The sequence below is a fragment of the Trypanosoma brucei genome, chromosome 10 (assembly GCF_000210295.1).
Source record: "Trypanosoma brucei gambiense DAL972 chromosome 10, complete sequence".
Taxonomy (NCBI): domain Eukaryota; phylum Euglenozoa; class Kinetoplastea; order Trypanosomatida; family Trypanosomatidae; genus Trypanosoma; species Trypanosoma brucei.
The window spans coordinates 3,284,490-3,310,032 of NC_026743.1; the positions used below are offsets into that span (position 1 = coordinate 3,284,490).

Consider the following 25,543-nt stretch of genomic DNA (forward strand, 5'->3'; position numbering starts at 1 on the left):
TCGCCTTTCCTTCTCCCCCTTTCCTTCCTTTCCTTCTCTCGTCTCACATTGCAAGTTTACAGTACCCGATGAAACAAAACGGTCACAAGAGAAGGAAGCGAAGAAGAATAATAACAAAAAAAGAAAGGAGGAAAAGGCAACGCCAAGGAGCTCATCCATTCAACAATAGTAATAATGATAATATTAAAAATAATAGGCGGGGTCTGTTGTTGTTGTTGTTGTTGTTTTTGTTTTGAGGAGGTGAAGTGAAAAGCACATATACAGAGAGGGAGATCAAAACCAGTCTTTTCTCCTTTTCCCTCAGTACACATCCTCGATCGGTGGCGGTAGTGCGTGATAAGGAAAACAAAAACCGCAAACATTACAAAAATGAGAAACCGGAAGCACTGAAAATTGTCGGTGTGTACAAACGAACGCCAGACGCAGTGGTACACAAGCCCTACCGAACCTACGTATGTAACCAGACATGCATATATTAATATATTTATATATATGCGTAAGAGCAAGCGTGTAAATGTAATATAAATATATTAAGAGACTGTTGCTCCTTCCTGTCATGCATAAATCCGGTAAAGAGATGTGGGGAATAATAACTCCTCTCCCTTTACTCTCCACACATAGGCTCAAGGAAACAACTACAGAGGTACATGCAACACCCCTGAAGTTGTCAATTACGTTCAAGCACCGAAGTTTTAAAGCCGTGAGTGAAAATTTAAGTGAGAAAACGAGACATAAAAAAAATGTGCAGATGCAAGAAGTGCTACAGGAATGCTGAGACGTCAGAATGATTCATCTTCCATTTGTCTCTGCGTACAACCTCAAAAATCCCCCACCACACAGTAAAACAATGAAAAGATTGAAACAGGAGAAGAAAAAGAAGTGATTGCAGAGAAACAACGTCAGAATATTAAATACAAGAAACAAAAGGAGAAAACGAAACTGTCAAAATCCGCGTCAAGTTGCAAATAGAGAAGGATACGAAAAGTCACTCGTTGCTCTTCATACCTTTCCTCTTCTTTCCTTTTCTCTTTCCACTGCACTAGCTATTCTGGATGACATTACATCGTACATGTGAGGAAAGGCGTGGGTTTGTGTGACTGCTACGCCAAACTCTCGGGTCCTCTGTCGTCACCTTCCCTCACTCCTCTGGAAAAAAAAACCCAAACAAACGAACAAAAAGCCGCCCATTCTTTTGTCTTTTTTTCTTATTAATTTATGTGCATTCCTTCTTTTCCTTTCTCTCAGTTCAGTTCACTTCACTCCCTCTTTCGTTCCCTTCTCTTAACCTCCTCGCCGAACATTAACAATCCCTGTACATCATATTAATAAAGCACTCCAAAACCTTGTCCCCATTTCCATCTTGCCGCCTCCCTTTTTCTTTTCTTCCCGTGCCACACCCACTTGCTTCATTTTTCTCTAACATATCAACTGTTTCCATTTGTATCCATGCCTTTGCGCCAGAATTTATTTACTCTCCTGTGTTCGTACTCTAATCATCTATATCTCTCTTTCTTCTCTTTAGAACTAAAACACCAACACGAAATAACAAAGATACGCTGCGTATACATTACAATTTCACACTCTTCTCGCTATTAACTCAACAAATCACACCCAAAACATACTGCAGCATCCCTTCCCTTTTCGGTCCTTTTTCCAACACCTTCGAACACAACTTAAAACACGACCATTTACTTCTTCAGCAGATACTCCCGCTGAGCCTCCGTCATGGCCTCCACTTCATCAGGAGTGAACTGATACAAATGCGCTGGGAGGGGATTACCACTGGGAAGCTTCGTTGTTGGCTCCCGCAGCTCATTGAAAAAGGGATGACAGAGTGCATCCAGAGGTGTAATGCGCTGATCAGGTACGTACTTAAATATTTTTCCGCACAAATCGTACACCTCGGCAGGAAGTGGCTGCTTGAAGACGTTCTCCCACGGGGTTGCTTTTGCATTTGCATTAATCTCCGTGCTACTCCCATTCAATTTGTGCAATTCCTCCTTCGTTGGTTTTCCAAGTATTTTAACAATCTCACGCAACTGCCCAGAAGTGTTCTCACCGCAGAATATCGGTTCACCAAGAAGCATTTCGGCAAATATACAGCCAACCGACCATATATCCACGGCAGTGGTGTAGAACTGATTGCCAAATATGAGTTCCGGGGCGCGATAGTAACGCGAGCAAATGTAGGCCACATTGGGCTCATCTGCCGCAAGCCTCTTGGCACTTCCAAAGTCACACAGTTTCAATTCCCCCGTTTGCTCGTCAACGAGAACATTATGTGGCTTGATGTCACGGTGGCAAATGTTGATCACGGGGATGTGAAGACAGGCGATACTCCGAAGCAATTGGAACATGAACACCTTCACCAGTATTAGTGGAGGATTTGTCATGCGGCGATAATAGTTCCGGCACGTGCGGTGCAGCGTTTCGGGGACAAATTCCATCACCACATTGAGATAAACATCGTTGCGCCGTCCTTCCCCACCGACTGTGTAGAAGTAATTCTTCAACATCACAATGTTAGGATGGCGAAGTCGTGCTAAATGCTGCATAATTTGCAACTCTCGGTTTTTGAAGCGCGGATCTTGTATCACCTTCTTAATTGCTACTAGTGACCCCGTGCTTTTGTCGCGTGCAAGTTGAACGGTGCCAAACGTTCCCTGTCCTGCCACTCGCTCCACGGTGTACTTTTCCATCTCCTTGTAACTGCGGTCGTCCGCAGCATCGGTAAGGTTGAGCGACATGTAGTGAATAGTGCGATTTTGAAAACAACAACAACACCAAAAAAAATAATTTGATAAAGGAATAAATAAATAGAATAAATAGTGATAATCAATCAGTGAGAGAGGAAGCAAAAGCCGTCGATGTCAAACTGATATTATGTCAATGACCCAACGTTAGTGGGCGTGACCGACGACCTACTTGCCCCTTTCTTTCTTTCTTTTTGTGTTGTTTTATTTTAGTTTGGTGTTATTGTTGCTGTTTTTCGACCAGTCAAGGGAACGCCTAACTTATCTACGCCCCGTTCGTTGAATACCTTTCCCTGCTATTTTCTTTTTCAGTTTTTTTTTTAATCCCCCTTGGAGGTGTTTGTTCACTCCTTAACTCTTCTCTCTAACCGCTGCTACTGTTGTTTCCTTCTGTGCAAATATTTGCTTACCTTCTTTTTTTCCTGTTATTTTGCTTTTGATTCAATTCTCGTGTGGTTGTTCGCTTATGTTAAGTTGTATATTAATTTCTTTGTTCCCTTTGTTTTGATCTGGTTCTTTATTTTCTTCTTCTCTGTACTGTCCCCTAAAGATTATTCGAAAAACAGCCGGTGGATCCACACGGCGGACGTAAAAGAATGAAGGTGAGGAAAGTGGTTTTAATGCCGCTACATAGGTAGTTTAAAGCACATGCAAAGACATACGTGTGGTGGTATCAACCAGGGTGATGAATTAGAGCGGAAAAACAATAGCAAACAAGCAAGCAAGATTGAAAAAGGAGAAAAAAAAGGGAGGGAGTGAAAAATAGTTTCGCAACAAGAGCAATTAAATACAGAACAAAAGGTAGTGGCTAACCAGAAAAGAAAAGGAAATACCATAATCAACCGGTGAAGGAGAAAGGCACCAGAATGATAAAGACAAAGAAAGAACAAGGGGGAAGGAAGAGGAAAAGCGTTGGTTGGTACTATCCGCATGCTGAGAATAACGTTCACTACACCGTTGCGACGCAGTTTACCACTGGTTTAGGGAAAGCCAGGCGACCAGCACATAACCGTCTCTGGCACAACAAAAAAGACAGTGACATAAACACGAAAAACACGGAAGACGCCACACTATAACCTCACTCTTCACTCAACAACACCACCAACAACAAAAAAAAAACCAAATTAAGTCGGAAAACATTAAAAAGTAAAAAAGAAAAAAAAACAGTTATGGCACTTTAGCCCTCCCCTTCCCGCCTCCCCCATCAAAATTACCTTTTAAATCCTTCTTGTGTACCTTCCCATTAATTCCTAATCTTTACTCCTTTATCGTTCTTCATCTTACTTTCTGTATTATTCTTCGACTTCTAAGAGAAATAAATTTTCTCTTATATTCACTCACTCCTCTAATCGTTATTCCATTCCCTTTATTTTCTGTTGTTTCTTATCGCCCGTTACTCACGCGGAGTGGCTTTCATATACATGCATGCGGTCACAAAACCAAAAACAAACAAGAGGGAAGAAATAACACACGGCTACGTTTGAAATATTTTTATTGTTGGCATCATCATTCCCCATGGTTACATATTGACAACAACGCAAAACAAAAGGGACCACGGAAGCAAAACAAAGAAGCAACAATTTTATTTGACAATATCTATAGCACCGCCCCCCCCCTCCTCTTGCTCTTCCTTCCTTCCTTTATTTCTTCTTTTCACTCTTTTACATTCTTCTGATTCGCTTTTGTTACTAACGTTATATATATATATATATATGATAATAATAATAAGGGAATAAGGAAGAAGCAACCTCCGCTCCCCAACACCACATGCCTCCATTTCCCTCTTCTTGTTTAACCAGTCGGGTTTCTGCTTATCCATTTATTGAATTATATCAATGGTTGATATAAACAAGGGAAATATATATATTATCTTCATCTTGCTTATTAACTGTCTCAGAAACCCCTGTGGATGTAAAACAGAACGGAGCGATGAAGGAAATGAGCAAACAAACAAATTACGGTCACCATCGACGCCTTATCATCGTTCTCTCTCTCTCTCTCCCTTACAGGTGCTGGTTATTATTATTTCCCTCCCCCTTCGTTTTTCTCCCTTCTTTTTTTCTTTTTGTAGAGAAAATATACATTTATCCCACCTTTTATAACTTCCTTTCTGGGAGAATTCTCATGGCATCAATTTTACCTACCCACTTTAACCCATTTACGCGTTGCGAACACCCTCAACTCGCGCGTAGATAATTTCACTTGGCTGCGTGGTCCCGTTCTGCATGGCAACACCGAAGGGCAAGCAGACGTCACACCCAAATTCCAAGAGTTCCACAACCTCCAAACGGAGGTCTTGCATTTCCTTCAGAAAGTTGGCCATGATCTCGTCCCCTTTCGTCCTTTCCAATACAACGTTCACGGCGTCTTCGCCCTCTTTGGTATTCACACCGGCGGCCTCCCGTTTGAGTAGCTCTTGCTGCATATCCTTCGCCCACGCAGCAGCTTCTGCACTGGCACGGACAATGTCGCGGGGAATGTCGACAACGGGAGCGCATGCACCAATTCGCGCCTTCTCGCCCTTGTGCTTCTCTTCCACAGTCATCATGCCACTATTTGGCGCGTACGGACGGAAAATGTCAATGACTATCTCAGAGAAGTTTTTGAGAGCGTAGTTAATCTTCAGCCGTGGTGAAGCAAGGTGATCGATAACGCCCGTGCGCAGAGACGAGGGCAGTCGGCTGTTGCTGCTGAAGGCATTGTTAAGCACCTCAAGCATCCGTGTTGGCATACGCCGTAGCCAAAGCACAGCATCTGCCGCTGCTGGATCGGTTAACGAAACGGCAACATCTTGCCGTGGGGGAAGAAGGCGTTGCAAAAAGGCTTTTGCAATGTTGAATGCGCTCCGCTTCGCGTCCTCCAAATCCTTCAGATCGCCAAGGTCAGGAACAGCGCACTCTAGCTCAATGCGCGTCCCCAGAAGGGACATTGCAAGAATGACGGAATGCATAAAGCCGATTAGCTGCTCCGGTTGGGATGCCGAAGGGCGGCCCGATTTGCTCTTAACCGGGGATGTAGGTTCAAAGAAGTGCTTCCCTTTTGTCATTCTCACAAGGGCGTCTACAGCCTTGAGACCGACGGTGATACCATGGTCAACTACACCATCCACTCCAAATAGTTTGGCGATGCGTTTAATAGCCGGCTTGATGAGACCCTGAAGCATATATTCACGGTCCCGCTCATTTCCCCACAGTTCCACAAACGGTTGCAACGTGGAGAGGAACAGTGGTGAGACGACAAAAACGTTGATCCTCATGGGAACATGGTTGCTTCCCCCAACGTTGCCTCCGTTTTTCGGTGGAATCACGAAAACCTCGACACGTGTGTCAATGTTGTGTAGCAGCATTTCCACGGCGACTGCAAACTTCTGGCCGTCCTCACCATCTTCGCACCACGGAGCTTTCTTGGCCGCCTCCCTTGCGTTCTCCATCTCCTTCCGAACCCACTCCACCACAAGGGCGGTTATTTTTGCGGCGACCTCTCTCGGGTTGGTTATCTGCTCACCGCTTTGACCCTGAACATTAACCACAGCGGAAACCCTCATAAGTTCCAGAACTGTCCCACTACACGGCTCCCTACGGAAGCACAGCGATAGGGAACGAAAGTTCTTTCCGGGAATACAACGCAGGTTCGGAGCAGAGGCATTACCCTTAATGGACTTGCCCTTGTCTGTTTTCTTTGGTGGCTCCCACGGCCTCGGCCTCCCATTCAATTCTCCACAAGCGGTGCACTTCTTGCAGTGCTTCTTTACCCACTCGTGTGTTCCCCGTATCTCGTTGCGGCTGATAACAACAACATCTGTCGTCCGTGTCGCGGAGCTACTCGAGCTTAACGTGGAGGGTTTCTTGTCGCCACCAGGAACAACAGCTTGTACCGCGGCCGCCAAAATCTTCCCCAAAACAACGCTGCTTTTGCCTGTAGAAGTTTCAAGTCCCTCCTCAATGGAGTAAAGAATGTCATCCACAGCTTTGCAACCGGTGTCAATCTCCGCAAAGTTAGGTGCGGCATTACCAGCCAGCATTTGTTGACTCTTCCGCCCACGAAGCTCAGACACACGCATGATAATATCCTGCGTGTACTGTTGCTGCTCCGCGACTACGGACGCAAGTGACTCACGCTGGGACCGTAACTCTTCCATTGCTTGCTCATGTTTCTCCTTCTCATCACGTATCGCCTGCTGCAACTCCGCTATGGTTGCCATTTGTAAGGGGTCCTCAGTAAATGCCAAAGAACGTGTACTGATAAGCGACTGAATATGTACCTATTGTGATATCACACATTGGACAGAGAACAAGAGGAAAAGGATTCGTTTGTTTTTTGAATGAAAACAATACCACACCGAAAAAGGGTCACAAAGGACAGGGACGCGCACAATCCTTTGTGCATAAAACACACATCAAATTACCAAACCACACAGCGCATATACACATAGTGGTGGCACACACACACACACAATACAAGACAATTTTTCTCTTACGTGTGTCGTTTTGGTGGGAAGAGGGAGGAAAAAAAAAGGGCTCCCGTCCAATCGTAATATCAGCGGGCGCACAGGTGCAACTTGGGTAACGGAGAAGTTATAATTATTATTGCAGTGAAAAATACCGCGGAGAAGAGAGGAGTTAAGTGAACCACTCCCATGCTTTTCTCTTCGAATACCTTTGCCTTTCCTCCCCCCCCTTCACCTCCATTTCCCCCTCATTTTCATTCCCTCACGTACTTTGCCGCCCCGTAATCTTTCACCTTCCCCCCTCCCCCATACGCGCGCACACACTTGCATCGCTTCATCCTCTTTCATTACTTCTCCTTCTCTTAATGGCTGAACTTATTAAATAAAAATTTACTCAGAGCTTACCGTTTTCACACAAGCATGGGCACCTTTCCCACTTAAAGTTCACGTTAATCTTAAACCCTCCTAAAGGTTGACATATTAGACGCAGGTTACATCACACCCAATGAGAGGAACTACGAAAATGAGAAGGAAAAACAGACGAAAGAACCTCCCCTCTCTTGCCCCCTTACGTCTCGGTTGATAATGATGGAAATATATATGTATATGAATATATATTTATAAATATGTATATGCATACGCATACACATACTACATATATATGATGACACAACTCTAGTGGAGTATGCCTCTTCGCCTTCTCCAACCGAACAAACTGCGCACCCACACGAAGAGGCGAAAGAAAAAAAAAAGGAAAGCTACCAAATCAAAGAAAAGCAGAAATCAAAAACAGTCCGTGCGGGACGATCACCACCCGCATAATTAAAATTTAATAAAGCAGTGTTGATGAACTTAAAAGGCACATGCGAGAGGGGCGTGATGGCAACAAAAGAGCTGAAAAGGATTGTAGTTACGCAAACACTCACGGGTACAAATGTGCGTCGGCTTCTTTTCCCCAGCACTGATCTTCACAGCATTGTATTCACCGCATTAAAAGAAAGAAAACATTTCAAAAAGATGAACTAACATAGGGCAAAGGGCAAAGGCGAAACTTACAAGAAGCTCATCTGCAGCGACCGCCGTCACGCAGCGGTGCCGAATTTCCCCTCTGTTTTGTTCCTTTTTTCATTGCCTCTCCATGGCGAGTGGTATACATACTGCGTACTGCGTCCATAAGATAAACACGAAGCACACCCGTACTACACATACAAACAGAGAGATAAAGGCTTGATAATATATTTATATAATATATAACACAACAGAAGCACGTGTGTCATCAAAGATACACGCCGACTGTGAGATCACGTGAACCTATCGTGTTGTCTTCTCTTTCACGCTTTCCCGCACAAACGCGTGAGGTCTTGGTCCCCCCTTCCCCTTCCATATTTAACCCGGTTACCTCCTAAACGCACATGAAACCAATTTTTTTGCCCACTGGCATTCTGCCCCCATCCCTTATTTATCTGCAGATAAACATAACTCAGGTCACAGCGCCCACAAGACCATATCCGGAATCAACCACTCTAGAATGTAGGAACATTATCTTGCACAAAAATGCTATTACTTCCCTTGCTCTCTTCCTTTCGACCGTCTTTTTATTTACTCCCATTGCCTCTCAATTCGTTGAATTCTGCTACTTCAGCTTCTAAGTGAATCATGAAAAGAAAGAAAACCAGAGGAAAGCGCGAGGAGACGCGTCGCGCGTAATGAGGCATACCAGACACACACCTCCCCTCTTGGGAACCGACGGGCAGCTGCTCTCCCTTCCTTTCGCCATGCTCTGCTCATCGCTTCCAACATAAAGCACGCACACACCCACAGCAATGTGACAACACCGGTCTCTCCTGCTCCTATGCGCCTCTTCATCGCCCTGATTTCCTAGCTCTACTTAGTTTTCGCTAGTTCTCCGTCCATTTTTTAAAAAAATTTTAAATGAATCATTAAATGTGTGTAGTGCTATCCCTCTCCCCTCCCGTCCTGTTTATCCCACACTCCGTTTCCGTTTTTTTTGTTCCAAACTTTACCCCCCCCCACCACACACACACATCAGTGAGGGGGGAGCTTGAACCATCCACTGTAACCTTACACCAGGATCACAGCCCTTCCCAGCTCCTACAACAGTCGAAGCGCCGAGTTTTGCAATGGCAAAACATACAAGAGAATGTTCCTCCCCCACTTGCTTATGAACACGCGATCGGCCGAACTGACAAGTTGGTGAAAACACCTCATAGGGAGTCCCTTTAAGGTATGCACAACTCCTCAGGAGCGGCATTGACATGAAATAATAAAGCTGAGCTCAGCCAGTGCCAACGACATGGCTGCGGAGAGACTGGGTGGTTGCACAGCTTGGGAAAATACACTCATGTACGTTCCTGAAGTGAGGATTAAAGAAATGACAGCGCGTGAACATCTTCAGAACGGGGTAAATCAAAGGGCGTGAAGCAAAAAAGTTCACGCCGGACACCAATACACACATCACAAGAGAGTAAAGGTGCAGAGTACGGTCATATCATCACTCCAGGGTTGGCCATAACAGCCCTTGTATCTCTACTGAGAACAATCGGCGTTGGCTGCCTCGCCCGAGGTTTGGGCAGGTGCCGCGGTGTACTTTTCGCGGACCTCGTCTATCTGAATGCGTGACCCTCCAGACCCCTTCTTTCCCTTGCTCGATTCTAACAATTTTGCCACCGTTGCCTTCACATTACCACCCGCCTCTTTTATGGCGTCGTGATCCAACTGCACGAAGGAAAAGGTGCGTATAATGTTGGTGTCCTTCTTATCATTTTGGGAAAGTAATTTCACAAGCTTAACGGGGGCCATTGGCTCCACCAGGTCGCGTACAGTTTGCTCCGTTGCAGTGGGAGGCAAACCCTTCACAATGACGTCATAAAAAACCACGAAGCGACTAAGCGTCCGCCCCTCCGCATCCTTCCCCTTGCTGCGATTGGGACCCTCCCTACCGTTTGGTTTGCCTGAGGACCGGTCACTCGCTTCTTTTCCGTTCTTCTCACTGCCATCGCGCTTTTTCGCCGTCGCACCCTTCTTTGCTCCCGTAGAATCCCTAGTCAGCGCTTTTGCGCCTTCTCGCTGGGGTTCGCTCGCTTTCACCCGAACTGGAGGTTCTTCAGCGTGGTCTTTGACCCCTTTCGCCACAACGAGTCGAGGAGCCACCTGACTCGCATTGCTACCTACTTGTTTCCCTAACTTGATGGCTTCCGCAAAACTTTTCGGCCTCCGTGTCTCTGCCTCAGCATCGGGAACAGCGGGTGCACCAGAGTCAGCCGGTTTCTCCACCGCAGCTTCGGCCGCCGGTTGAGTTGTTGAACTCACCCTCTGGGCGGCGACCCCAGCCCTCGACGGAGCCAAGTCCTCCATGGGTGGTAGTTCCTCCTTCGGTGATTCCTGAGCAAACATTGGCGGTGTCTCGAGCGCCCACCGCTTCTGTGCTTCTTCTGACGGGTTGTTTATCCGCCTGTCACGCACCACCCCGAAACTTCCAGGATGAGCTTTGTGTTCCATGAGCACAACTTCGTGGGTAAAGTTGTGGCTGAGGGTTGGCGATACGGTGAGCACCCCCTGTATTGTGAGAGAAATATTTCCATCGCTCCCCACCTCCGATGAGAGGCTGACGATATTCACAACGGCGTCGACCAAAACGGGGTACAACCGGTCAACAGCCTCCCGTATCGCCTTTACGCCGGTGGCTTTGTGCCCAAGGTGCTCAAATGAAGCGTCCTGCACGTAGAAGTTTGGCAACTCACTCGGTTCCCGCACCAACTTCGTGTAGTACTGTTGAGTGAAACTAGCGCCAACACGCCGATGACGGTCGCTAGCCTCAGACATTTAAATGTCACCTCTTCCCCTTCAGAAACTTCCCCTAATCCTCCCCAAACGGAAACGATAATGAGAAAAAGAAAAAGGCTACGCGGGCAGATTAGACAACAATTCAGTTCAAGCGCAGTTGGCTACATCATAACGGGGTGATGATGTCAGTAGCAAAGGAAAGAACAAGTGTTCAAAAATTTACCCTTGAACGCATCCCTCGGTCAACACAGCCACCAAATCCTGTGGCTTCCGCCCCCAAAGTACACCTGTAGCCTTCGAAACCCCTTCACACGAACATCCACAAAACGTTCGTGAAGTGCATGTTTAACATAACAATCACAACGGCGTCTTCACTTGGCACCACACTTCCCTGAAGTTAATTCGATGTTCCGGATGACGGTTCTGCCCTACTCCCCGCGCCCGGCCACAGTAGCGCAGTCCGTTCCTCCGGGGTCATTACTAGTTTTGCATCTAGAAATTCTTGAAAGTCCATTACAGTCCAATGGGAGTGAACGCGCACACACTTGTCGCAGCGGCAAGTCACCAATGTCCCAGTCAACCCCGTGCAGTCACGTCGCTCACGGTGATAACTGCGGCAGTGTGCGTCCGAATCAAAAAGAATAGGGTTGGGAATGGGCTTGTAGCCCTTCGCGTACCTCTGAATGGTTTGGCAGTTACCACAACGGATAAAATACTTTTGGAAAAAGCGACTAGACATATTAGCGGAAACTTGCTGTGTCCTGTAAAACAGGTACTACACTAACCGCTGTGACGAAGCCACCGGAAATTAGTGGCAATAAAGGAAAGGCAAATAAACGAGTGATGAGCAGTGCAGTAGGAGTATGGTTTTTATTCACAAACACAACACAACACAACTCACAGAATGCAAATACCCACGAAGAGGCACTGCGAACTGCTGGGTATCCGCACGGTTATAAGAAATACAGAAGGGAGAACAACCGAAACAAAGAAGAAGCGAAGGTCAAGTAACTAAACACCGCTTAGCAAGCCAACCTCTTCCTCCGCGGGATGGGTAGTTGTTTGCCCCGCTGTCCACCCAACTCTTCCATGGATCGCTCCAACCCAAGGAACTGACCACTGCGCGAGACTTCCTCTGCGATGGGAACCATATTTGGTCTCCACGAACATGACGGACAGTATGCCGACCAAGCCACAATGTCAGGGTGCAAAGTACATTGCCCTGCCTCTACTTGCCCCGTACGACTGCGAATAGTTGACCTGTATGACCCGCCACAACCGCGGCAAGTCCACTCCGCATAAAATTTGCTTGTTACTGCTAACGTAGCCAAATTATCCCGCTTGCCGTTGTCCACGAGCTGCTCAGTTAATTCAGGAGCCGCTTGCGATACGGGCGGGCTTCCGTGCTGCTCCCCACGCACCTCTGACGGATATTTCTTCTTGCAGAAGTTACAGCCTGCGTGATATTTGGTTCGAACAGAAACGTTTTTACGATAACTGGAACCACAAAAAGAGCACTTCCAGTAGATCCGTCGGTGGTCGTTCCAACGTATGTCCGACAGAGCGACATTCAGTTCCTCCTCCGTCCGTTTCACGTCGATGTCGGAGATTACAGCACTGTACCTGTTGGAAAAATTCAGTAAGCGATTCGAGTCTCGAGTAACCCAGTTGACGCCCTTCATTGGAAGCTTCCTTCCCACGCTGTAGCTGAGAAACATGGACCCATAGCGCATGTTCGGCCATACACTGGACCAACGGGACTTCTGTTTGAACTCCGCAGCTCGGAGAATAAAGTTACGGTTGAACATTGCCGTACTTCTCCGTTGAAAGTGTGGCTCCCTACCGCAGACCTCCCTCTCCCCTACAACCTTACTTCCCTTCACTCCTCCGTCAAACGGCTACCACACTAAAGATATTACGAACGGCCCCACTACGGATATATGTTGCTAAGAACGAAAAATACCCAAACGTATTCTGCAAGGTCAGTGGAGTCCCACCGTCAACCCTACCTAGCGCTCTTGCCTCTCCGCGTCCGATGACGAAGAGTTGGACAACAGAGCCGCTAACTTAGGCACTATTTATCCTATTCGTTGCTCCGGTTTATTTTCAGTCGGAGGATAACGGCGCCTCCTTGTCCGTTGTGGTGAATAATGGTGGAAATGCAAGAAAAAAGAAAAACGCAGTTCACCCAACGGGTGTGCACATGCGTAAAAAAAAAAGCATAGGAATACATTTCAAGACGATGTTGCAAGCGATAAAATTACAGTAATAAAAAAAAGTGGGTGGGGTACCTACACAAACACTCAGTTACACACTCCCTGTCACTACAAGTTGGTGGAGGACCTTCGCTTGTGTACCCATCCACGTGCTAGTGAGTATTCGAAGGCACATGTTCTTGTTCAGGTTTTCCACACAACAAACATGGGAGTGGGCAATAAATATGTGACGCGGTCAAATAAGTGGCAGGGAGTAGATAGGGTTACACCTACTGGGGAAATGGAAGGTATGTAGTGGTAACAAGGTACACGAGGAAATATGCTCCAAACAATAAAAGGTGAAGGAAACACTGTGAAGCAGACATCACACGATACAAACACAAAACGTGAGTAGCCCAAGACGTAGCATATATCATATACGTGTATTCATATATATATATATATAAACATATGCAACCTGTTTCAGGCAAAATTAACGCATCTGATTAAGTACTTCTCCCACCGGATGTGAATACACTCCAGTAGCACCGATGAGGTTATGTGGCAACACACACATTCTTCCGTTTGACCCCGTATCGCACCCCTTGTAGCATGTACTCCGTCGGCGTTGCTACCGCTGCTACTCTCCCTTTACCTGCTCATAACGGCTGGATGTGATTGACGACGGTTAGGGACCGGGTAGACAGAAATGTGCGCCAACCTGACACTACCTTAATTGTAAGACCCCTCCTTGCCACACCACAGGAAAAGCCAGTGGACACGAGACTGGATGGAGCCGAAAGAAATATTCCGTTTGTGTTGTTTCACCGATGGCACCACTTTGGCTCATGCAACAAGTGAGTTGTTCATGAGCGGCTTCGGTGGAGGTGGTTTCCTGGGCTCTTTTGGCATCGGTGCCCGTCGCACCGCCTCGTGCCGCGGAGGGAAAAGCATGAAGAGAACAATACGCAGCGTCACGAACAGGGCAGACCACATGAGGATAACCCGAAACCATGCCTGGAAGAATTCTTCATTTCCTGCGAATGCTCTGCGGCGTGGATCCTTGGATGTAGCCTCTTCAGCCCCGTCGTCATCACCAAATGGATCTTTCCTCACTTTGCCAGTATGCATTTCCTCGTAGAACTCGTCGTAACTAATTCTGCTCTTATGTTGCCGCGTGGTAAAGCGGAAGTTGCTGTAGCGGTTGGCGTTGGTCGTGCCTCCTGCACCGTCAGTACCACCATTCGAATCCTTGGGTATCCATATCCCGCTCTTTACCTGTTCATACGCCATTTGGATTTCCTGAAACTTTTCATGGGAACCACCCGGTGCGTCAGGGTGATGTTTTCTGGCAAGCACGCGATACGCCTTCTTAATGTCCTCCTTAGAAGCTCCTTGCTTAACGCCAAGCACAGTATATGGATTTTTCACTTCACTGGCGAGGCGGAGCTGAACGAATAGCGGAGCTGCGCCCATCGCACCGGCTGCCATCCGCCTTGAGGAAGTTGGCGTCAACAGCCTGCGGCAGGTCCTACCACCTACAAGCAAACAGCACTGACTACGCCACATTTTACAGGCCCAGGAATAAACAAGTGGGTCGCGCAGGCTCCCTCCTCCTTGTTGCACTGTGTGCTTCTCTCACTTGCTCCTTTAAAGGGGGAAAACTATCGTTCGCTGATACTGTGTTGCAGCCGCCACCGTGTTGCAGACTTATCTGGTATTAGTGTGTGATCGTTAAATCTTTTCTTAGATGTGTTTTGAATAAACCTTATGGAGGTCACCTGCCTTCTGCTCCCCTTTTATTTTGTTAACCTGCTCCTAACACCACTTTGTCCGCCAACTTTCTGGCAAACCTTCTCTTAACAATTATCCTCGTCGATGGTAACCTGTTACTGCGAGGCACTTACACGGAGGGATTGCTGTAACAGGCAGAGTACAAACCGCACGTGCAACGCAGTCGGAGCCACAACTGGTCTCAAGTGGTCTCTCCGAGTTCTCACTTCCTACGACGTAATATTTTGGAAAGAAGCAATAACAAGAATGAAAGTAATATAAGGGGAAAAAGAAGTCATGTTCGCTTATCTCACTTCCTTCTACCACTCACACGCAGCTACTGTTGTTGATTCACGTTTATATGTTAGTTTATCCACCTCTAAACGGCAGAGAAGACCGAAAGCAATGCGCAAACTCTGCATCATACCCACACCCTCACCACACTCACGTATTTTCCATATTGATGGATCCTTTGAGTGGAGGAGGAGAATGCAGCAGCAAGGAGGGAAGAAGGACATAGTATACATATTAGCGGAACCGCACGTGACCGGATTGTTTTCCGGCACGCACAACCATATTCCAGCAGTAAGCCAAGCTAAAGCGTACGTAACGGGGGTTCGAGGCCTCTGGGAAAGAAAAGTAAAAAAAAAAAAAAGAGGAAACAAAAAAAGTGGACCGGAACGGAATAAAAAGAGAAGAGGAATGAAAACGGCCCCCCCAGTAGAAAAATATGGACAACGATCACGATATGTGTTGCTTTAAACTCCCGTACTTACCCTCTTCGAATGTTACGCACCAAATGTATCTTTTATTGATTTACCCCACCTTATATTGTACCGCACATAACGCGAAGGTCGCAACCCTGCCACCACCACCTCCCTCCATCCCCAACGACGTGACGAGTAATGTTTCAGAGCAATCCCTTCAATGAGTTGCTCTTTACACCATTGTTGGCACTGTTACTACTTTTACCGGCACATACTCACATTACTATGCGAGGTCGGGGGATAAAATAACACAAACCAGTCAACAGTGGGGGTGACGGTCCGCTCTCACCACCACTTCCTTGGTATGCACGATGACAGACAGGCAAAATGGTGTAAACAAATCGCTCGAGAATGGGGTGTGCGTTTGTAACGGTAAAAAGTGTATTGGAGGGGGCATCGGAGGGAAGGAAACAGGAGATAAGAAAAAAAGACGGCGTTGAAGCAAAAAGATGTGGGGAAAGACAAATTAAGCCCACTCGCAGGTACCCGATGAACCCCCCCCCTTCCATGTCTATGGGCACATCTTATACATCAAACACGTGCTTTGCCACAGTTTGAACAAAACTTGCTTTGAGGAGAACGAAATATAGCTGCGCAACTGCCGCAGTGTGGTGGCAGCGGCTGAACGGGGGTGGGTGCCGAAGCTCGAATGCTCGGCAGCAGCCCTTGCTGTGGTGAATTATTGTGCGAAATCGCACCTCTAGATGATCCGATGCGGGGGGTACATTGGCCTTGCTTTCTGTCACACGTGGGGCCACTCAACACCATCTCCCGCACGGACCATTCAACGTTGCCGAGGGGAAAGAACTCCTCCCGAACCGGTAGTCCACGCTTGATGCGGTCCCCCTCCAACTCAAACACCGTCTCGTGAGCCTCACCATTGCAATCGCAAACTACACACAGGAAATGGCTTTCGAACATTCCGCAATAACAGTCCTTGCAACGCCGGTTTTGAGGGTCATGCCTCAAATGACCGTGGCCACATCGGCACTTTGCAGACCACTGCGATGGGTTCCAGCCGGACCTGCGCGTCAGCCACCCCTCACCTATCTCCTCCGGCTCATTTGGCATATAAACATAATGAGGGCAAACACACGAACCACATTTAGGGGCCACCAGCCGACCACGTGACTGTCGTGGCTCTTCGTGTTCATCTAGTGTATGACCGCAGAAACACCGATGCTTACCACCAATACGAGCACAGAAATCGGTATTGGCACCGGAGAGCTTGGGTTTCTCACATCTCCATAGCACGTACACTCCCGTCGTCAAAGCTTTCTTTGCCGCATCGTTCTCCAACCTTAACATTTTCTGAGACTGAGCGGACGGACCAAAGCACTGGATGCCCTGAAGCACCTGCTTTTCAGATGTCGCGTGCTTCTGGAAGTTCTCTTGTATTATGTTCTTGGCTCGACTTGCGAGATCACGGATTTGCTCGTGTACTTCATCGCTGTTGGCCACCTCTCCGTACCGAGGGGTGTTCGTCATTTGGAGGGACCCCCGCGGGTCCGTTACCTTCCCACAACCACTAGGGTTACCCGCATTAGACAAAAGACTCATCAGCAGCCGCACGAATTATCTCCAGGTTGAAGGATAGAGTGAACAGAATATGTACGTCCGTGCAAGCACGAAGGATACTGAAAACGATGCACTCGGTTCTGATGTTGCACCTCTGGTAAGCCAGAGAACCTTCAAATAAACAAATAGAAAGAAAGAAGTAAATTTGCTACAAATTCAACTAGAATAACGTCGCCGTTCGGCTACACCACACCGCGGAACCCTCATATACGGTAAAGTTCCCTCCTGCGAGGGAAGAAGAAAGCCCGATATTTCGTTTCGCACACTCACATGAGGGGCGCCTTTAACATGCTTCTTTTTTCTTGAGGACGGGGAGCCGCTCCCCTACCTCCACCGGGAAAATAATAACAACAGTTAATCAATTACCGTATACCAAGATATTCGATAAGCCGCGATTTTCTCCAACTGTGGAACTACCAAAAAAGAAAAAAAAACACTGTTGCTGGAGAAACCCCCTAAGGTCACAACCAACGCCTGGATTAGTCCATATAATTTCTTAGCACAAGGAGTGTCACGCCAAAAACAAAGACCGCTGGGATCACATAACCTCTTCTAGAAACGCAGACCGGGGCACCTCAAAACATTTAGAGAGGGGCACATCTTTCATTAGCTTCCACGTCACTGCTGCTGCACACAGTTTCGTCACCACATCCGCGTCACGGATGTCGTGATAGCCCTCGATAATCCCTTCGGTGCGTGTGTTATGTCTTTCCTCTGCTCGGTTTATCGATAATGCCGTCGGAAGATCGACGATACTGTTAAACACTGCAAGGGGCAAAATGAGGCTACTGGTAAACTGCGCCGCTACACATAGTGCGACTACCTGGTACGGGTTCATAGACATCGCTAGAAGTGCGTCACGAACCTTGAAGGTTGCTCTCGGGGGAATTAGAGGGTGCCCAATGCCCACAATACGTGGCACACTCACCTCGAACGCGTGTGAAAACCACTCCGTAACGGGGTTGATGATACGGTCCTGTTCTTCCACTATAGGGGGCGATCGAAAGTACATGTTGTCATTCTGATAGAAGGACATTAAGTAGTCGATGCGAGGTGTGATCATTTGCGGTGCGACAGTCAGAGCTCCGCTGCACATGTCACTCAAAGGCATCAAAAGTTTGTTCAGATAATCCTTTTGTTCTGAAAACTCACGGGCGCATGCATACGCCATGGCCTCGCTGGGAATCGCCAAAACCCCCCTGGACTCAAATGCCTTTACCTTACGGCCATCCACGAGCACAGTGTACCAACCTTCATGCTCCTCGTCAAGTTTCCGCACATCAACGTCCTTCCAAAAAACGCGAACTGCGGCGCGGGATGACTCACGAAGGGAGATGTCCATTTGATAAAGCGAATCCTCCTCTAGCACTCGACTTTCCTCCTTCTCCTGTTTATCCAGTTGTTGGAACAGCTTCTCCAGCTCTTCTGGCTCCATTTTAGACCACTCCTCCACCTTGCGCTCTAGTTCAGCTGTAGACAACTCAGCGTGCGCACCAGGGTCACGGGGAATGCTCTCAAGAATGGCAGAAGTGTCAATGCCCGCGCTGATGCGCCGCTTTGGTTTCTTCGGCGCTACATGAAGTCCGCAGCCGTCATGTGCGGAAGAACAGAGACGTTGGGGACCGCCGGATAGGCACCAGTGTGCTGCAAGAAAGGTACGAGGCCGTAAAAACTTTCGCATGACAAGCACTACCTCCTCCTTTTCGAAATGCTAACTGTGTACCCACCAGTAACAACAGGCAGCTGAAAATGCTGTACTGCAACTCGTTAAGTGGACTGGGGCCCTTTCCTCCTAAGCATGGAAGAAGCACGTTTATAGTCACAAAAGAGTCAGATTCACAATTATAATTAGGTTGGTTCCAGGGAGAGAGAGAGACAAGGCATATGCCAAAACAGAACTCAGCTTTGTTGCACGTGACTACAATATTGTTATAATTATTTTTTTTCGTCCTGCCCCGACGGTTTAACGATGCCGGACAGCCGCCCCGCGTAAGCCGGTAGGAATAACAGAAGGAGGTGGGGTGCCGCCCCGAAGAAAGGAACGCAAATTTGAGAAATATTTCATATGTACAAACGGAGAAGGACAGCCACATAACAGGCACAGACACAGCCGCATAATTGGCAGCAAATATTGTCGTGCTGTCATCGCACAGCAGTAATATGTTCCCCTCATGTTACTTTCACCCCTCCTCTTTCTCTCTCCTCCATCCCAGATAGACACCGAGAGTCAGTTTCGGGAAGGAAGTTCGTTTTTCTCCTTCCAACTGATGGGACATACCCCCCTCGGTTTTGGTGGAACTAGAACAAATCGTAACGTAACTCTACTGGGATCTTATCCCGATCCTGCTCACAGAAAAATTCGTCCATTTTCCACTCACGGATTGCGTTTGGACGGTTCACGGCATCGAAGTGCGCGGGTTCAGAGAGTGGTTGGGGCAAACTCAGTCTCTCTGGACCGTAATTGAAGTCATAAAATGATTTCTGGAGCAGCGTTACTTCCCCGTTTTCTGGCCGACATTTCGAGTCCTTGAGCACCTCAAGGAACTCAAACGTCCAGCGCGTGATGACAGTGAAGCCTGATGGAGGGTCAAGGTGGTGCGAGTAGCTATCCAAATGCGCTTCGGAAGAGGCGAGGCAAACGACATTTGGTGCTTTTATCTCAAGACACAAGGAAAGCGCACGGCATGTGTCAACAAGGAAAACTAGTTTACGATATCGTCGCTGTTCCCACATCATCATGAGGGTGTCCGCAATGTCTGTTGAGCTCATGAACTCCGAGTCCTGAAACTTGAAGAATTTCTCAGCTGAGTGGCCAGCAGCGTAAATGATTATGTTCGAGTTCTCGTCGGTGTCGAGACGCCGTGAAGGAGGAGTATTCTCATCATATCGGCCCTGCAGGACGCCAAGGAACCGGCGAACACCGACATCGTAGCTCGCGTAGTCCACTCTAATATTGCAGCCGTATAGATTCGGTTGCTCCGCTTGGGCAGGTGCTCCGTAAATTGTCGCTGGGTTGGGTTTGCGGGGATCGCAGGCGTAGCTATCGCTAAGAAAGACAAGGATGTGGTCGTCATCCATCCCGTGTTTTCGACACAAATGGTACATGGCCAGCGCATTCGTTGTATGACGGAGATTAAAGAAGTAACGGGAGGAGGACAGGATGACGGCCCAGGTGTTGGTTTTATTCATACCATGAAAACCTTCCGCGGCCGGCGCTAAGAAGAGGTTGGCCACGAGCCACAGTAACATGGGCAACATCACCTTCCAGTTGCAAGAAAACGAATGCTGGAAATAAATATGCAAGCGCCTGATCCAACTAATCGGATACTATGTACTCAACCTAAGTGCCGTCGGTTTCTCCTTCCACGTCAGCACACTTCAGGTTAATGCAACCCTTTACCAACTCTTCCCTTGCCACTTGTTTGAAACCTCTGCGCCTATCCTCGTCCGTGCTGGTGCGAACCCAGTACTCGGCGATGGGGACTACAACTTAAATTTCTTATTTAACTTAACTATCTAACACTTTTCTTCGTGTCACTGTGGCGGGAAAACGAGGATTTTCTTTTAAAAAAAAAGCGAACGAAGGTGAAGCAAGCGGTACCTACTGTTCGACGCTCAAAATGAAGCGGATCAAACACCGCAACCTCGGAACTGTTCCCATCGTACGGAACCCAACCAAACACAAACGGGTATGTATCTAAGGATCTTAGACTGCACATTTTGATGATATTGCCACCAATGCTGAGAAACGGGCACATGCCGACTCATTCCGGTCCCCCCCCCTCGCAAGTGGCTACGAGTGGGGCACATATCACTCACCCGCAACGAATGCTCCCACAAGGGAAAAGTGCGCGCGAATACACTGACGCCCCACCAAATTCTCCGTGTTTTCTTACTGTTTTAAAGGGCTGACAGCTACTACGTCAGAAGGCGCTCACTGCTATCCATCTGCTGCAGCCGCGGTGGCATCCGCATATGGGTGATGGGTATTTCATACTCGTTGGCGCAACCGAGAAACGAATGGGCCGTCGAACACCCTTTCCCGTCACTGCCTGCCGAAGACCCCATGGGGCCGTTCCGCCAAATCATATCAAACCCACCGACACGCACCTCGTCGCCCGTTCTCCGTTTCTCGAGATCAACAACATTGAACATATCCTCAAGCAGGTTAAACTTCAGGTGGTAGTCGGCAGGCGTTTCGGCTGAGAGTGATGGCGAAGCATTCGTTTCTATAAGCCACGGATGCAAATCACTGTCAATCATGATATCGTAACCGTAAAGTTCAAAGCAGTGTTTGTCCTGGACAATTACCCTCTGCACAGCATTCAAGGAACGGAGAATCATATTCTGTATGTCGTCAAAAAGCTTCTGCGCCACCTGGACCCCACACGACGCTGTAATGTACTGCCTCAGGTTTCGAAGCCCATACTTGCACCCAGAGGACGGTGTATATTTCGGGTTCGTTTTCTGCACGGCAACATTTGTTACGTGAATAAATGTGTTATCAATATCTTTGAGGGAAAACCGCTGGTGGCAGAAGCGAGCAAAACCCGTGCGATGCAACCACACTGTCAGAGGCGAGTAGGAGGTTACGAGAACGTACACACGCAGGTCATACTTCTTTCCACCGACCAAATGAGGGTTCTCAATATAACGCTGTGCTAGGTACGGTTCCACTTGCTCTGTGCCGTACGTGGAGCCACACTTTTCACCGTTAAGGCCGCCCTGTCGGGCCTTGTATTCCCTGCGCCACTCTGATATCTGAGATATTTTTGAGAAAAGGAATATGCCTTTTCCCTGTGCCTTCGCGGGGGGCTTCATAATCCAAACCGCATTGGGCTGACGCCGGAATTCCATCTCAAAAAGTCCGTAGTCCTGTGGAAGAGAAAAAGTTGTGGGAAAGAAATCGAACTCCGTTGCCTCCTCCGACCGGCCCTCACGCTCCAAGGTCTTGCGCATCCGCTTCAAATTCTTCACCATGAGATCCTTTCGCGTTAGTTCAAAGTGATTACGAAAATGATTAATCCGCTGTGCATCGTCCAAACGCACATGGTCATACGCTTCACGGATCCAGCACACGTCAGCCCAAAAGAGGTCCCAGGCAAGTTCACTATCCGTCTCCAGCCAACCACGACTGCGCATCACGTCAAGCACTGTATTGCGCAGAAATGTACGGAAGCGTATTGGACCTACCCTGCCCCGGCGCTCCCCTACCGCCGGCATTGAAAATGTCCTGCCCTCCAGCTAACAAGCGAAGCCTGGGTATAATAAATAAAATTTCTTCACTCACACCCGCACACAAAACGCACCAAGTGCGCAGTGTTTCCGCTTAGAGAATCCTCTGCGATGGACTAATATATGAGTGCGAATATACCTTTCTGTGTGTTGCGGTTCGTACGCTTATGTTGTGCGTGGGGAGGGAAACAAATAATAGAACAATCAAAAAATAATACGAGAGGGGAAAAAGATAGAGCATCAATATGCTAAAACAACAAACGGAGCAGCGACTCCTCCTGGTGGGTGCCTACGCATGATGTCCAGCATGAATGCACACCCACACACACACAAAAGCAGTGAGTGTAATGACGACAAGTTAACAAAACCATGCTGTTAGGTCAGCACATTTTGCCAACTAATCGAGCACACAAGCCTCCCCATGGTGTTCACAACCTCATGTCAACACTCTAAGACCAATTGATCCCACACCGGTGGCGCGGCGAGTGACGTGTAAGACATCACAACCAGCACACGACTGCACGCGTAAGGGGGAGGGGCAGTGTAAGGTATACCGTCAACTTTCATCGAAAGCCGCAGCGTTTACCAAGCCGATAGAGTTTGAACCTTAGAGGTTAGACCAAAAACCTGCACGTAAGAGTGGAGCACATCCCCCCTTCCCGAACGAAGTAGCGTGTGAATGTGACGCAAACGCACGCGATGATACGCGGAACAAAAATCTAGGAGCGCACCCATTCTTGCTGAACACAGCGAAGGAGACCACTCGAAGCATGTAGTGAGCATCTTGAAGCACAACTCAGATTCACTTTCCTCCATAGAAGGGCAACCAGCAACGTGCACTGCCACTTCATGAAATATGTCACCGATAGTCTGTTCTTCTATAAGGGGCACACTCCCATCGTAATCATCTTCATGATTTAGAACCGTGTCAACCGTTGCGAGTATCTCCAAAAGAAATGTGTTACCAAGGCATCGCACCAGGTACGTTAAGAGGAGAGTCCAGCAGTTACCGGCATTCAGCTGCGCTCGAATCTGTGCTCCAAAGTACCCCTTCGATGAAAGAGCAGCCGTGATAGTATTAAACACAGTTTTGCGCCGCTTGGTGTGCGACATGATCAACTCAACCGGGGTAGATATTACAGCCACCAGGAACTGATAGAACCTTGAGAGGAATTCCTCGTTGTACACCAGCACAACACCCAAGTTGCACCACTCGCCATCAATCAGACTACTCATAATACTGGACATGTTGTACACCAAAAGTTCGTTACTCTGTGAAAAGGGTGGCGACTGCAAAAATAACTCAGAATTTGTTTCGGTAATGCCATACGAACCTACGCCGGCACGCAAGGCAAATGTGGCGAAACTAAACAAACTATAATGTGCTTCACACGCCTTGTCGTCATGTAATAGTCCCTTCGCCAAATCGCACAACCTCGCACACAATTCCACCAACAGAGGCACAATCGTGGCATCCGCACACAACAGATCTTCAAATATAGCATGACTTTCACTAACGGCATCAAGAAGCCAATAAAGGGGTTCTGGTTGATGAATACCCTCAGCAACAGCGATAAGGTCCCCAATTAGAATATGCGAATTCGACACTTGCCGGGCACCCTCAATTATGTTGGCGACGATGCGCGGAAACAGGTCAAACGTCGGGAAGCCAGCATAGTGGCGCGACTCCACAAAGAATGTCAGGGCGGTAAATAGCCCCGACCTCGCTGCCCTCTCCTCTTTAGGAAAATCACCGCCAGTCGTACGCAACAGGAAAATACGGTCCTCTTTGACTGCTGTTAAAAGTGACGTCATCTTACCTGAAGACAAAAAGCAACCGCGTACACCCTGCCCTAGAATTTTCATTAAAAGGTTGTTCGCATCGGAAACAAGAACGGCCTTGTCGCTGTGGTACATATACACATAACGCACAAGACTTGCTAGAATCTCATAAAACTCTCGGTACCCCTCGTGTTGCGACTCGTACACGCAGCCACAATAGAAGAAGAGAGAACGCAGTACCCCCACGTGAATCTTCGAGTTGCTCACCCCCCAGTCGGTACCATCACTATTGAAATCGCCCTCGCACACGTTACCAACAGAAACACCGTCTACGTCTCCACTATCCATGTCCATGAACGAAAGTCCTTCTAAAAATGCTGTTGTGAGGGTGTCTGTGGCAGTCACGAGACCCTGTGCAAACTGTCCGATGATATCAATCACTTTGTCACCGTTTCGCGCTGTGTCGTTAAGCATAGCGATCGCCACGGCAGCAATAATGACAGAGAGACGAGAAAGGCAGACGTGTGTGATAAAAAGAAACACATTTGTCTCCTTCAAAGCACAGGGTAGTGCATCTTGGTTGATTGCAAGAGACAGCATAAGTTCGCCCAGTCTCTCCTTATCACCCGACCCACGCAGCTCTACGCATGCTTCATACTGCTCAATTGTGGTGACTAATCGCTCCACGATTAAACTGTACAAATCTATTTGTTCACAAAAAAACATTTCCGCTATAGGGAGTAGTGTCTTCTCGTTGTGTAACATGACACCTACATCCGACCGAAGTTCATTGGAATCCTCCTGTAAATGGGCCTTGCTAACAACGTTCTCAAAGTAGCACTGCCCAACCCGGAGAAGTGTTGATGCAAGCGGTAACGCCCGTGGATCCTCGCATCCTTGACCATTTAAGGCAACTACGCGCGGAATTACCCGATCACCGAATAGGTAGAAGAGATGCATGACCTCCCGCCGGATTTCCTCCTCATCATCATCCCAGCGGTCTAGCAACCCCTGAGCAGCTCCCGCCCACATTTCAATCAACTGCGGACGGTTGTACAAGTACACTGACACCTTCCCCTCATCGCGGTCGAACACGTTAACAAGTAGCGTGCAACTTAACTGTAGCAAGTGAGTGAGGCCAGTAGAAGTATATAAAGTCAACAGGTCACCGGTAAGTTCCAGAAACATGTCGTTTAACGCGTTTCGTGC

The 25,543-nt window shown here is 47.9% G+C and overlaps 15 protein-coding genes across 15 annotated transcripts; 2 read left to right on the forward strand and 13 right to left on the reverse strand.

Moving 5' to 3' along the window:
- Window positions 1-56: 56 nt before the first annotated feature.
- TbgDal_X16920 (hypothetical protein, unlikely) lies at window positions 57-362 on the reverse strand (the record flags this gene model as incomplete). The annotated part of the gene is made up of 1 exon (XM_011780551.1): window positions 57-362. The coding sequence occupies one exon, from the start codon at window positions 360-362 to the stop codon at window positions 57-59; it is 306 nt and encodes a 101-aa protein (XP_011778853.1).
- Window positions 363-1,688: 1,326 nt separating this feature from the next.
- On the reverse strand, window positions 1,689-2,747 carry TbgDal_X16930 (glycogen synthase kinase, putative; the record flags this gene model as incomplete). Its single annotated transcript, XM_011780552.1, has 1 exon — window positions 1,689-2,747. The coding sequence occupies one exon, from the start codon at window positions 2,745-2,747 to the stop codon at window positions 1,689-1,691; it is 1,059 nt and encodes a 352-aa protein (XP_011778854.1).
- Window positions 2,748-3,379: 632 nt separating this feature from the next.
- On the reverse strand, window positions 3,380-3,685 carry TbgDal_X16940 (hypothetical protein, unlikely; the record flags this gene model as incomplete). The annotated part of the gene is made up of 1 exon (XM_011780553.1): window positions 3,380-3,685. One exon carries the CDS (start codon window positions 3,683-3,685, stop codon window positions 3,380-3,382), a length of 306 nt encoding a protein of 101 aa, XP_011778855.1.
- A 1,226-nt stretch (window positions 3,686-4,911) lies between these two features.
- On the reverse strand, window positions 4,912-6,954 carry TbgDal_X16950 (hypothetical protein, conserved; the record flags this gene model as incomplete). Its single annotated transcript, XM_011780554.1, has 1 exon — window positions 4,912-6,954. One exon carries the CDS (start codon window positions 6,952-6,954, stop codon window positions 4,912-4,914), a length of 2,043 nt encoding a protein of 680 aa, XP_011778856.1.
- Window positions 6,955-9,144: 2,190 nt separating this feature from the next.
- Window positions 9,145-9,444, forward strand: TbgDal_X16960 (hypothetical protein, unlikely; the record flags this gene model as incomplete). Its single annotated transcript, XM_011780555.1, has 1 exon — window positions 9,145-9,444. The coding sequence occupies one exon, from the start codon at window positions 9,145-9,147 to the stop codon at window positions 9,442-9,444; it is 300 nt and encodes a 99-aa protein (XP_011778857.1).
- Window positions 9,445-9,747: 303 nt separating this feature from the next.
- TbgDal_X16970 (hypothetical protein, conserved) lies at window positions 9,748-11,043 on the reverse strand (the record flags this gene model as incomplete). Its single annotated transcript, XM_011780556.1, has 1 exon — window positions 9,748-11,043. One exon carries the CDS (start codon window positions 11,041-11,043, stop codon window positions 9,748-9,750), a length of 1,296 nt encoding a protein of 431 aa, XP_011778858.1.
- Window positions 11,044-11,401: 358 nt separating this feature from the next.
- On the reverse strand, window positions 11,402-11,743 carry TbgDal_X16980 (hypothetical protein, conserved; the record flags this gene model as incomplete). Its single annotated transcript, XM_011780557.1, has 1 exon — window positions 11,402-11,743. The coding sequence occupies one exon, from the start codon at window positions 11,741-11,743 to the stop codon at window positions 11,402-11,404; it is 342 nt and encodes a 113-aa protein (XP_011778859.1).
- Window positions 11,744-12,026: 283 nt separating this feature from the next.
- TbgDal_X16990 (hypothetical protein, conserved) lies at window positions 12,027-12,812 on the reverse strand (the record flags this gene model as incomplete). Its single annotated transcript, XM_011780558.1, has 1 exon — window positions 12,027-12,812. One exon carries the CDS (start codon window positions 12,810-12,812, stop codon window positions 12,027-12,029), a length of 786 nt encoding a protein of 261 aa, XP_011778860.1.
- A 1,233-nt stretch (window positions 12,813-14,045) lies between these two features.
- TbgDal_X17000 (chaperone protein DNAj, putative) lies at window positions 14,046-14,768 on the reverse strand (the record flags this gene model as incomplete). Its single annotated transcript, XM_011780559.1, has 1 exon — window positions 14,046-14,768. One exon carries the CDS (start codon window positions 14,766-14,768, stop codon window positions 14,046-14,048), a length of 723 nt encoding a protein of 240 aa, XP_011778861.1.
- Window positions 14,769-15,269: 501 nt separating this feature from the next.
- TbgDal_X17010 (hypothetical protein, unlikely) lies at window positions 15,270-15,734 on the forward strand (the record flags this gene model as incomplete). Its single annotated transcript, XM_011780560.1, has 1 exon — window positions 15,270-15,734. The coding sequence occupies one exon, from the start codon at window positions 15,270-15,272 to the stop codon at window positions 15,732-15,734; it is 465 nt and encodes a 154-aa protein (XP_011778862.1).
- A 536-nt stretch (window positions 15,735-16,270) lies between these two features.
- Window positions 16,271-17,299, reverse strand: TbgDal_X17020 (hypothetical protein, conserved; the record flags this gene model as incomplete). Its single annotated transcript, XM_011780561.1, has 1 exon — window positions 16,271-17,299. The coding sequence occupies one exon, from the start codon at window positions 17,297-17,299 to the stop codon at window positions 16,271-16,273; it is 1,029 nt and encodes a 342-aa protein (XP_011778863.1).
- A 556-nt stretch (window positions 17,300-17,855) lies between these two features.
- Window positions 17,856-18,998, reverse strand: TbgDal_X17030 (hypothetical protein, conserved; the record flags this gene model as incomplete). The annotated part of the gene is made up of 1 exon (XM_011780562.1): window positions 17,856-18,998. The coding sequence occupies one exon, from the start codon at window positions 18,996-18,998 to the stop codon at window positions 17,856-17,858; it is 1,143 nt and encodes a 380-aa protein (XP_011778864.1).
- Window positions 18,999-19,615: 617 nt separating this feature from the next.
- On the reverse strand, window positions 19,616-20,575 carry TbgDal_X17040 (GPI-anchor transamidase subunit 8 (GPI8); the record flags this gene model as incomplete). The annotated part of the gene is made up of 1 exon (XM_011780563.1): window positions 19,616-20,575. The coding sequence occupies one exon, from the start codon at window positions 20,573-20,575 to the stop codon at window positions 19,616-19,618; it is 960 nt and encodes a 319-aa protein (XP_011778865.1).
- A 660-nt stretch (window positions 20,576-21,235) lies between these two features.
- TbgDal_X17050 (tubulin tyrosine ligase protein, putative) lies at window positions 21,236-22,540 on the reverse strand (the record flags this gene model as incomplete). The annotated part of the gene is made up of 1 exon (XM_011780564.1): window positions 21,236-22,540. The coding sequence occupies one exon, from the start codon at window positions 22,538-22,540 to the stop codon at window positions 21,236-21,238; it is 1,305 nt and encodes a 434-aa protein (XP_011778866.1).
- Window positions 22,541-23,134: 594 nt separating this feature from the next.
- On the reverse strand, window positions 23,135-25,543 carry TbgDal_X17060 (hypothetical protein, conserved, (fragment); the record flags this gene model as incomplete). Its single annotated transcript, XM_011780565.1, has 1 exon — window positions 23,135-25,543. A coding segment is annotated over one exon (2,409 nt), but the record flags the coding sequence as incomplete, so codon positions are not given.